This window comes from Manis javanica, chromosome 14, assembly GCF_040802235.1.
Source record: "Manis javanica isolate MJ-LG chromosome 14, MJ_LKY, whole genome shotgun sequence".
Taxonomy (NCBI): Eukaryota; Metazoa; Chordata; class Mammalia; order Pholidota; family Manidae; genus Manis; species Manis javanica.
Window position 1 is genome coordinate 47,484,171 of NC_133169.1, and position 12,671 is coordinate 47,496,841.

At 41.5% G+C, this 12,671-nt stretch overlaps 1 protein-coding gene across 1 annotated transcript; it reads right to left on the bottom strand.

Moving 5' to 3' along the window:
* Positions 1-4,076: 4,076 nt before the first annotated feature.
* Positions 4,077-12,393, bottom strand: LOC140846144 (protein FAM170A-like). The gene is made up of 5 exons (XM_073221628.1): positions 12,267-12,393; positions 10,098-10,178; positions 8,070-8,207; positions 7,546-7,659; positions 4,077-5,036 (listed from the first exon to the last, which is right to left on the bottom strand). Exon 5 carries the CDS (start codon positions 4,987-4,989, stop codon positions 4,249-4,251), a length of 741 nt encoding a protein of 246 aa, XP_073077729.1. The 5' UTR covers positions 4,990-5,036; positions 7,546-7,659; positions 8,070-8,207; positions 10,098-10,178; positions 12,267-12,393; the 3' UTR covers positions 4,077-4,248.
* Between the last annotated feature and the right edge of the window lie 278 nt (positions 12,394-12,671).

Genomic DNA, 12,671 nt, shown 5'->3' on the forward strand with positions numbered 1-12,671 from the left:
TTTGAATAAATGCAACAACTCCCATATGTTACTTGCCTGCTTTGAAACACACAAAAGAAACAAGTGAACATGGCGTGTCATTATGGAATTACTTTTATAGCTTTAATTGTGCAAAATATATTAAACTTAGGATATCACATATGATTTTATTATCACGTGATATTGATGTTTTAATAAAGACTGTAGTTTTTTAGAGCAGTTTAAGGTTAACAAGAAAGTAGAGACACCCAAGATCTCCCCTATCCCCATACATGCATAGTCTCCCCATTATCAAAATCCCATACATTTGCTACAACTGATGAACCTACATTAACACATAATTTAGCTTACCTCTTCCTGCTGCATGAACCCATACATTCTATGGGTATTATATATCTGACATTAAAATACCACACAGAGTATTTCCACTGCCCTAAAAATCCTGTGTGCTCTGGCTATTCATCTTTTTCCTCTCCCTTCCTGTGGGAAACCACTATTCTTTCTATTGTCTCTATAGTTTTCCCTTTCCAGAATGTCAGATAGTTGGAATCGTACAGTATGTAGCCTTTTCAGATTGGCTACTTTCACTTAGTAATATGCATTTAAGGTTTCTCCATGTCTTTTCATGGTTTGAAAACAGATTTCTTCATAGTGTTGAGTTCTAAACATTAAACAAAAGCTACAAACTATTCTAAGCTATTCTATCTGTAATGGCAAATGTATTTAAAAAAATTTTATGCCACAAATTAGGAAAAGTTATATAATATAAAAAACACTAAATTTCAGAAGGTACAACACTATAATATAGAAAAGTTTTAAAATGGGACTTAACGTTCAACATGTATAAAACCAAAGAGCTCTACTTAGTCCACTAAACAGATAATTTTCCATACTTAAATCATTCTGTGGTAGCCTCTGCAGAGAAGATTTGTTTCTTAAAATCTTATTTTACACCATACTGAATACTAGATATGCTGGAACTGAGGAAGAAAATGAAGCCAAGCGTGGAAGGATTTTGAATCTCAAAAGGATGTAGACACGGACTTATATAGGCAAATGGAAAAGATCAAATTAATGCAGCCCATAAAGATTATCATATAGAAAATAAGAATGGTAAATGTCAAAAAATGGAATTGGTAGCATGTAAGAAATGATGTTCTTTGCCCATTTAATAAAATTTGCTTGAAAACTTTCATATGTATCACTTTGCAGAATTAATCTTATCTCTGCACCAATTAGTGCAGAGATAAGATTAATATAAAGGGCGTTTAATGACTAAGAGACCTGCAAAACCCATTATTTCCAATTCAGCTTCAAACAAGCTGTACAAAAACTGAAAATAAATGAAAAAACATTTGAGTATTCATTTTGGGCCAAGTCCCTGACTAACCCTTGCATAGCAAATGTGCAGGATGGCTCTAAAGGGTAACCAAGGCTTTGAAAACTTAACTGATATTGGAACCACCCACCCATAAAATGATACAGAATTTGCACTCTCAGCATAAGTGCTCATAATCTTATAATGTTGAAAATGAATCAGAAACAGTAGCACTGTGACCGCAAAGGAAAGATACACTGAATCTGAAGGCAAGGAAGTAGAAATCCAATCTGAAAAGAATAAAAAGGAATGAATAAAGTCTCCAAGGCCTGTGGGGCACCCAAAGTTCTAAAACTCATGCAGAAAATATCTGAAGAAATAATGGCCAAAGTTTTCCAAATCTGGGACAGATGCATGTACAGATTCATGAAGCTCAGTGAGTTTTATATTTTATAACACATGAACAGGATCTGTATAATAAGAAATGCAAGTACTGATTAAAGAAAGCAAAGACCAAAATAAATGGAGAGAAGTCACTTTCATGGCTTGGACTGCCCAACAGACTGAGGACGTCAGTTCTTGACAAAAGGATTTGTGTGTTCTATGTGAACCCTTTTAAAAGCCCAAGATTTTTTTCCACATAAATTAACAAGTTTCCCTTAAACTTTATGTGGCAACACAAAGGAATTAGAATGGCTAAAACACTACTGGAAGAGCAGCAGGAAGTTGTAAGCATCACAGCATCTGCTTCTTAAGACATAGTTACCAGTATCTACAGCAAGCAGGACAGCATGGGATAGACACAAAGATCAGTGACACAGAGTGGCAGCACCAGAAAAAGACCCCTACAAATGTGACAAGATGATTTTTTGACCAAGGATACAAAAGTGACTCAGTGGAGGAGGAAGAGCCTTTTTTATAAAATGGTGCTGGGACAAGTGGACATGAGTAACCAAAAATTATCCATCTAAACCTCACACCTCATACAAAAATGAAGTGGATCAGATAAGGAACTACATGTAAAATCTAAAACTATAAACTTGAAGAGAAGAGAGGAGAAAATCTTTGGGACTTAAGAGTTAGGTGACAAGTTCTTAGACATGACACCAAAGGCAGTCTCCATAAAGGAAAAACAGCTGGTATGTCTGGTTCATAAGAATTAAAAACGTTTGTTCTGTGTATGACCAGGTCAAGAGAATGAGAACAACAGGCCACCAACTGGGAGAAAATATCTTCAAATTACATATACAACAAATAATTCATATCCAGAACATATAAAGAGCTCTATCAATAATAAGCAACCCAACTAATAGGCCAAAAGCTTACACAGACAACTCACAAAGGAAATATGCAGATGACAAGTACAGAAAAAGATGCTTAGCAACACTAGTCATGTTAAAACCACACAAAACAGTACTGTATTGTTAAAATGGCTTAAAAACACACTATCAAATACTGATGAGGATGCAGACAAACAGAATTACTCATACATCAGTGGGAATACAAAAATGGTAAGGACATTATGGAAACTGGTGAAGTTTTTAAAGAAGATACATTCTTACCATATGACCAAACACTAACACTCTTTAGCATTTGTATGAAAAAGATGAGAACAATTTATGACAAAAACCTCGACACTGTCACAGCTTAACCTATAATCAAAAATCATGTGAAACAGCATAATGCCCTTGAATATATGATACACTGAACTGTTCTACATCATGAAATGGAATACTCAAAATAAAAGTAATAGACTATCAATATATGCAACAACCTGGCTGGGTCTTAAGGGAATTATGTTTGAAACAAAAAACGTAAAAATCTCACAAGTTTATATACCAAATGACTCCATTTATATAAAATTCTTGATGTGAGAAGAAAAATAGAGATAGGGAGTAGGCAAGTGGTCACCGAGAGTTAGGGAAAGGAATGACCTATGTAACAAGAGTCACATGAGGGATTTGCTTTGAGGACATCTCTTTATCTTGATTGCAATGATGGGCATATGACTCTATACATGGTAAAATGTCATAGAAATATACATGAAAACATAAGCAGAATGACACCTGCCATAGTAGTGAAATCTGAGGAAGGTCTCTAGTCTGGCCTATGGTGTTGTTCCAAACAACTTCCTTGTTCAGATAATGCGCTGTGATCACGTTGGGGGAGCTGCCTCATGGGGTTTCTGCAACTTCTTGTGAGTTTATGTCAACATTTAAAAGGTTTTTTTTTTAAGTTCAGCAAATCTTAGATAATATAAACTAAAAAAATTGAAGACCCCAAGCAGACACATCATAATCAAACTGCTGATTCTCAGAGGTAAGGAAAACAAATTTCAAAAAGGAATGAGAAATTATTTCCAGCCTCCATTTATGCCAGTCACTGTACTAGGTGCTTTTACCTGTGTCTGTGACCTTCACAATTCCCATTATTTTAGGTAACATTCTCTCCTCTTTGAAGACGAGAGCACTGACCCAAAAGTGTGCAAAACTGCTAAGAGTTGGTAAAGAATTTAAGCCCAGGTCTACTCTACTGAAGTCCAATTTTTTTGTATACATATGTAAACCTTCTCAACACAGCTTCCTAACTAATCAAGAACATAGTATACATACCAAGTGTAAGTATATACCCCTTATTGTTTCAGTAAAAACTCAGAGGACTATAGTGTGCTACTCCTTTCTACCCTATACCATGTCAATGATTAAAAAGAAATTATCATGTTAAAGCTAATTTGCATCCGTTAAGATACATTAGATTACAAACAACAGTAAATGACTGGTTAATTGAGGGAAAATGATTTATTGAAGGGTTAGTGAGAATGCCTAATCAATTAAAGTAACAGCTAAAACAGCCAAGTCCTTCAAAAAAGAGGAGCTGAAAGGGCCAGTAGTGGTGGCTCAGTAGAGGCTGGCCTGCTTCACTTTCACTCTTCTGGGGCCTGCAACGTCTGTTTACTTGCAGGAGGATGTCTTACTGCGAGAACGCTTTTGGTCTGGCAGGTAAACGTTCTCATCCTGATGTTCTCCTCCCAGTTCTCGGGCTCTCTTCTTGTGCTTGCTGATCATCTGAGCAAAGGCCCGGTTGAAAACGTGGCAGCTGAAGCGCTCATGGGCCGCATTTTCCACGTGTGCCTGCAGGACCTCCAAGCTGTGGAAAACCTGGTAGCAGCCCAGGCACCTGAAGCCACTGTCCAGGGTCCCCAGCCCCTGGGGTGTCTTGGCCCTGGAGCCCTCCTCTTGGGCTGGAGGCTCCCCTGCACCACCAGCCGGCTCCCTCCCCTGCAGGGCGTTGTTATCCGAGCTGCACTCCATGTCAGTGAGGCGTTTCAGTGGAGACACATAAGAGGGTCTTCTCAGAAAAGTATTCTGGCTTTTTGGTGTTAAAAAGGCCCCAGATGTTTTTTGGGCCACTTGAGAAAAAACACACTGCACCAGTTTGGTCTTTTTTGAGGTGGGCTCTAACACTTCCACCCCACCCCACCAGACAGTCACATCTCTTTTCAGAAAGACACGCCTGTAATAAATTTCCCTGATGGGTGCTGTGTCCGTGTGTTGTGGGAACAGAGAGGACCCACCCTGCTGACTCACAGGGACTGGAGAGGAGGTAGAGGAGGAGGAGGTGGAGGAGGAGGTGGAGGAGGAGGTGGAGGAGGAGGAAGCTTCCCGCTCCTCCCAGACCTGGGGCGGAGTCATCTCAAGGGCCTCAACACTAGGAACATCTTCAGGTAACTTGGTGATTTCTGGGAAAAGAAGTTTCAAACAAGAAAACTAGAGTAAGTGTGTGAAGTCTGTAGGAGTTGCGATGGTCATGACAATATTCCTATGTGCTCACATGGCCCCCAAGTACACATGTGTGTGAAGTCAAAGAATGCCGTGTGTGGTATACTTTATCTGAAGTAATGTTTGTGGTGTGATTCTGTGGGAATGAGGGTGTGGAGATCTATGTATGTTCTGGGACAGCTGGTGAGTGTTTCTCACATAGGTAAGGGGGTGGTGAATGACGGTGTACATGTGTGTGTGGTGAGACAATACACGTGAACGGGGTGGTACATGTTCTTACTGTGAAAGTTAAGACAGAGTGTGTTGGAGGAAGTGTGCCTGGGCTCCCCAGAAGCGCAGCTCCCTGAGGGGCTGAAGGCTTTGAGCTGCAGGTCTTATGGGTGAGGTGGTATGTGGAAAAGAAAGACTGCACATGAAAGTGCATTCCCATCAGGGCATTAGGAGTTTTTGAGTGTGTACACTGGCTCTGAGGGAGCTAAAACAAGCTACCTGTGTGAAAGGGTGTACATTATTATGAGTCAGTCTGTAGACAGCAGAGTCTGAGAATGACTGCGTGAGGAGGGAAGGCGCAGTGTGTATCTGTGTAACACTTGCAGAGAATGGGAAAGACGCATCTGGAATGAAGGCTTGTGCATATTAGAAAGTGAAAAGGAATAATGCGTCTGTACCTAGTATGGAGGAATATAGGGTATGTGTGTGTGTGTGTGTATGTGTGTGTGTGTGAGTTTGTGCTGATTTTAGGGAAGAGGTGGTAACTGAATTCCCACATTGTTATCAGCACAGCCCACTGCCTCACTCACAGCTGTCCCAGCGTGCACATGGGGAACTGTCCTATCCTTGAAAGCACACCCCCAATTTGTCCCTCCACAGAGGCCTCAGTCTTACTTCCTCTGCCCTGAAGCCCTTTTCTCTTTTTGAAGGGAACGTAGGGACTGGGCTGAGCAGCTCAGCTACTCATCCTGTCCAACCTTTGTGAGCTTCCTTATCATCCTCATCAGCAACACGAAGCTTTCCTCTACATTTCCAGTAAATAGATTATGCCTTTAAATTCACAAACTTAAGTAAATAAGTAGGTAAATCATTATTCCTGACAAAATAACAAACACACTCAGCCCCTCCCCTGTTTAAGAACTTCAGTTACACCTGCAGCCCAATGTTTACTTCTCAAAATACATCCATTTTCTTCTTTAGGTGGTTAGGGAGTGTCTGGTGGGTAACGTTGCTGTGGGGAAGGGAAAACTTAGTGTGTGTTGTTTTTTGAGAGAGCTTGTGTGCATACCAAGTTTGGCAAGTATAGTTTGATGTGTATGTGCCTGTCATGTTTCCTCAACAAGTTTAGGTTGTGAGTCTAGAGATGAGACGACCCGGATATGTGAAGGTGGTGTGGTGTGCTGGGTGACATGAAGCATAATTTTGTATTTATGGAGGCAGTGTATCTTGTATGTATTTATGAATAGCCTGTGCTTCATGTGCTGTGCAAGTTTCAGTAGTTACATAATATCTATTTGATTTATAGGAAAGACTGAGAATTTGAGTTACTTTCTGAGATGTGTTGAGACCACAAAAGTGTAACAGAGAGGCCACATGAAGGCTAGATAGAAGGGAGATCACCAGATGGATGGTGGAATTTGAGGATTATGTGAAGGGACTAAGAGCCTGGGAACAGAGAGGAGTTTTAGTGGCTGTTACACATTTGTGATGGTTTCATGCCCTATTAGTGTGAAATACACAGTGCTACAAGAGTGGGATTATCTGCGGGGTCAAAGACCATGGTACTGAAGGAATGAGGTCAGAGCAAATTAGAGGAATGTATGTGCAGAAAAGTGAGGGTGTGATGGTATAACATGTGGATATCAGCTTAGGTGTGTGCATATGAGTGTGAGCAGCTGTGGGTGTGATGGAGTATCGTGCCTGTGTGCTTATGAGGACAGGAGGTGGGTGGAGGCAAGAACTGAGGGGCCACATTCAAATCTGCAGCCACTCTTCATGCATGAGAGGACGCACATGAAGGAGCTTTGCTCTCTTCTGTAAGACAGGAGGAAACTAGGGGTTCCTGCATGGGCGCTTCATTCTGGACCTTCCTGGCTCCCTCCAGCTGATTGTGAGAGATTTGTGACACTGTGACCAGTGGAGCACATCTGCTCAGGTTCAGTCTGAGTTAGTCTGCCCGTTTCTCTGTCACTCTGTCAGCTTTGCTCCTTTTTCCAATACGGCCCTGTCTGATACCCTTGCACTTTTGGGCACTTGTCCTTGTTGAGATTTCCCTTGAATCTCAAGCTTGTGCCTTATGTACATGCATTGACTCTCACCGAGAGCAGAAAGAAACATTGTCATCTTTCTGTGTTCTCTCATGTCTGGACAGGGGTTTGTATCAGCTTCTATCTCCAGTCGACCAGGGAATCTCAGGCTGATCTCTGGGCAATTGTCACACGTCCCTTTCCCACCTCCAGGTTAAACATCTTTACTTACCGCTATTCTCGTAGTCAGAGAGAGAGGAGGAGTAATCTGAGGTAGAGGTATTTTCTAATTCCTTCTGGGGAAGATTACCAGGCTCTCCAATATGCTTTTGTTTCTTGAAGATCTCTGTTAAATTGAACGAAAAGTAAAGGAATATAGTCACTCTTGTTTTTTTTTTGCTTTTCCAAGTTTTTTTTCCTTAGGTTTACCTGACTACATTTGTCATTGGGTTAAACACATTATGTTTTCATTGTCACAGTCTGAATAAGGTCCGCCGCCCATATTCTATTCCCCAGAACCTACGAATGTTAACCTTATGAGGCCATTGGGACTCTGCAGATGTGATTAAATTAAGGAAGTATTTGAAATGAATTCCTTTCGATGGCATGGAAACAGCCCTAGGCTACCAAGTTGCAGAGGAGGAGATTGCGACTGGGCCCAAAGTATACCTTTCTCTCTGGCTGAGCAGAGACACTGACCTAGATTTCTACAGGTCTGATCGGCCTAGACTTTAGCAGCTCTTCCCTTTTACTCACCAGCAGAAGAGGCTGAGTCAAGAGAGGAGCCAGACGTGTAGTATTCGGATCCACAGGGTCCATCATTTTTCTCGGGACCCACAGTTTCATCCTCCAAATACCAAGGCGGTGTACCCGATGCCTGGAGCTCTGAGACTTCTGGAAAATGGAGCGAAGTAGCAGAGCAGCTGGTTCCATTCTGTGCCCTCCTACTCTTCCTCCTAATGTACTGTCCCCACTTTCCCTCCCTCATGGAAATACTGATTTTGCCCTAAACATTTACCTTTGGCTTGGACAGAGAATGGGCCTATTACAGCTTTCCGGGTTATTCTCCGGACCCTGTAGTCCAGGCTCCTCACACTCACTCACCTTGCTTAAGACTTTTGGTACTAGTTGCTTTCCTCTACCATTTTTGTGTGTGTGGGTGTGCCCTTTGCATTCCCCCTCCTAGATTTACAACCTCACATGAAACAATTGAATTTTTATCTTTCCAGAATTTATTTTACATTATTAGTCACTGTCTTTGTTTTGCTGACCAAGCTCACTTTTCCTCAGTGAATTAAAATGACCTTCATCTCCGATGAATGTCAGGTGTGTGCATCGTGCACACATTGCGGCAGAATGGTGTGATGAATGTCATGTGTGTTGTGTGCATAAATTCTTAACCTGATGGTTTAAACTAGGTTAGAGTTTAATGTGTGACTGATCTGGTGTTTGCACAGTTGAATTTGGAGTGAGTCCTGTGTGCATGAGAATGGTATGTGTGTTTTGTGTCTGTGTTTTAGGTCAGCATGTATCTATGTGTGCAGACTGCGTGTCCTACGATTATGGATTTGTGTGTGCGTGTTTCACATGTTGTTAGGTGACTTAGATGTGCAACAGAATTATTGGGAGTATTCTCTTTGAGACTAGTGGAATTAATGTACATTTGAAATCTGAAGTAGTGAAAGAACAGAAGGATATGAGAATCAATGGCTGTAAGAGAAAGAATATGAGTTTTCAGAATACAGAACTGTTTGATTCCAATGTAAATGAGGGCGCAGGAAAGAGTGTGCAAGAATAAATGTAGAGCAACATGTGATCGCATTACAAAGTAAAATCTTGAAAGATTGAGGTCTAAAGAGTTGAGATAGAATACGGACACGAAAGCTTAGCACTTTAACTCAGAGGCGTTCACCAAACAGACGTATGTCCATATGGCAAAAACATGTAATAGAATTTTCAGAATATCTCCTTTTAGAGTAACCCTAGACTGAAATGTAACCCAAATGCTCATAAAAGTATAATCAATAAAGACACTATATGCCAAGAATGAATGAACTACAGTCACATATAACATGGATGATGATTACAAACACAGGTACAGAGAGTGAAAAGAAGTAGACGTAAAGCATGTGTTGTGCACTCCTATTTTTATAACATTAAAATATAGGGACAACTAATGCAGCACTTTGGTAATCAGAGGAATTATCACTCTTTGGTTGGGACAAAAACAGATTAGAGAACTTAGATGCATGTGAAAGATGACAAGGAAGTGAATGATGAAGATAGGGGGTGCTGATGGGTCTGTATAGGGTTGAACTTGAGAACATCAGCTATGAGAAGGTACCTCTGTGCTGGGGTCTTGGACCAGGTGTGTCTATACTGAGGTCAGGACCTGAGGATCCTACAACGTTGGGCCTGCTTTAGGCTATTAGTGCTGTCACACCTTCTTGGTAAAATAACCTGTCCTTGCCCAGTTCATACCGACATGTTCTTCCATGTTTCTCTGATACACCTCATCCCCTTAGGCCCTCTTCCCCCATTTCCTCAAATAACTCACTGCTCTCCCCTTGTCTCCATGGGCTCGCTCCAATCCTTCTAAGTATTTTCCCTTGGAATTTACTACTTCTGCTGGGGGTTATATTAATGAAGATGGAGAAGCATCTTGAGTTTCTTTCTGTACTGTGCAGCCTGGTGCTGACTGATGAGCAGAATCACACAGTTCATCTCTGGGCTCTGCCTAGATCCCCACTGTCCTTTGTATCCCACTCGATAGTCCCTTCTTACCAGCACCAGCGGGCTTGTTCTCACAAGGGACACAGGAGAGGAACTCTGAAGCAGCAGCAGCAGCGTCCGTTGCTATCGGACCTGGTACATATTAAGAAAGGCATTACGTTAGAAATTACTGTCTTCCCCTTTGCTTATTTATGCTATACATGTGTGTATGTGCAAATTGGTGTGAAATTGTTTTACATGCTTCATAGTTTACACAAAATATATCTCTGAACATGCACTATTTGTACTGAAGTTGAAGACAGACTCACTTTCCAAGCCTCCCCTCAAGGCCCCACTGGGGTGTGCTGAAACCCAAATGTCACGTTCCCTTCATCTTCATGAGCCCCACTGGGACGCTCGGTCCTGGTCCTGGTCTGTCCCCTCCCGCTGCTGAGCACTGGTTCTTCCTCATAGGATCTGTTTACTTTTTAAACCTCACAGTCACAACTATTTCAGTTTCCCATTTTTTCTAGAAAGAACCGAACTTTCTCAATTCAACCATTGTGGTTAAATGGTATTGCATGTACATATGTGTGCAAGTGTGTGTGTGTGTCCTGCTGGTTTCTTCCTTACATTTCATAAAGGAGCCTCACATTTACATCTCTATGCTCTGAGACAATGAAAGAAAGGTCTTCATGTTGGAGACAATCTAAGAAATCAAGTCATTTTGTACCTGACTTCACACTCTCATCCCCGCACCTCCAACTTTAGGTTCCCAAACTTTTTTCCTAATTACTTACCTCTATGAGCCACACATTCTTCATAAACTGGAAAAAGTATTATTGGAAAATGTATAACAATACCCACTTACTTAACAAATGCCCTCAGTTTTGTAAAAAAAGAAATAAAGGGAAATACATTATATAAGAAAAGTTATAGTAATCAATCACTACATCTGTGATACAGTAACCCAGAGCGGCACCATGTCGGGAACACAGGTCCTACGCTACAGAGACAAGGACCTAGTCACAGAAACCTGCTCTTGACCCTCAGATGATCTATTCCCTAAGAAAGACCAGCGCACCCACATTTCTCCCTCCAGCCTTACTGCTCTTTCTCTCCCATAAGTAGGAATCCTTGCTCTTTTTCTTTAGAAGAGTTTTTAGATCCCCAATGCTCAGAGAATATCACAGACACACCTCCTGACATCCTGGCAGCTTTGAGGGAACGTGTGGTTTCAAGATGTTTCCTTTTCCGTTTACGCTTCATGGCTCAGCACTTCGAAGAAGTGTGCCTTCCTCCCTGGAACTCTGCTGCCAGAGGTTCAAGTGATGGCAGCAAAGAAACAGGTCAGTATATCTAACAACAAGCAACTGGAAAGGCTCTCTCCGCACTCACTATCCAAGAACAACAAGCAACTAGAGAGGCTCTCTCCGCACTCAGTCACTCACTGGCCTGGCCGGTGCTTAAGTACACCAGGAGGGCCATTATGATGTGAGACAGGGTTCCAGAGCATTCTGACACGGGCATCAGAGCAAACCAGTGATGGGGGGGGGGCCCTTTTACCCAACACAAACTCTTATCAACTTGAATTTTTATCTTACACTTCATATCAAAATGTGGGAACCAATGATGTAGATTAAACAAAAGATCATTACTTTATGTATCTAGGGTAACCACATTGCTAAATTTCCCCAAGGGTGAGAATAAGGCATCACCTGAACCAGACTTAGAACCTTCTTGCCCCATATAACATGGTAACTGTCATATCTTAGCAGTACCATATAACATGTACACATAAAAGTTATATGTGGGGTATATGTGTATAGTGGGTTTGCGAACACCTTGTGATTCCACACAGCTCCAGCATTTATTGAATTTTCCCCACTATAGGGAACAGACTCATGTATTTCAACAACCCACAGTCTCTTTTGAAACTCTTTTCCCCATCACTTCCCCAGAGCCTTCAGGGAAATAGGAAGCCCCTGGCTTTACATCCATGGCCCTCATCATGAATCCTGTGCTTGTCAAGCATGAAGGCTTCATTCGCCAGCTTCTGTTCTAGGCCCCAGTCTCCTGGAAACCCATGGGATCTGCACAGGGTTTGAGCTCTAGTTAGCTCCATTCTACTTCCAACTTCCCACTGACTGTCTGCTCCCTGAGGGGCAGTATGTATTTCCTTCAAACTGAGCAGTTGCTCTAGAGCCAGGCAGTGATCCAGCCAGCTTCAGCCTTCTTTACCTCAAGCAGGTCCTGCCTCACGCTGTTCCACACACATGGGCTTGGACTCTTGCAGCCACTAAACGGTAGGCACATTTCCCAAGACAGTCTCAGCCTTGTCAGCTATTGGATAAACCCAAACCAAAAATTAGATACTATCTTACACATACCATATTGGTAAAAATTAGATCAACCTATACAAATAATTGTAAGGATATGGATTTGAAAATAGTCAATATTTAATGAAACTAAATATACATATGACCTATGAGCCTATAATCTCATTCTATAACATGATCTTTACAAGGGTGATATTCACAGCATTATTTATAATGGAATGGAAGTGGCATTTTAGTTTCTAACTCAGAAAGAATGGATAAGCAACATATGGTTGATAAATACAACAGAATACATTTCCAAGAATAA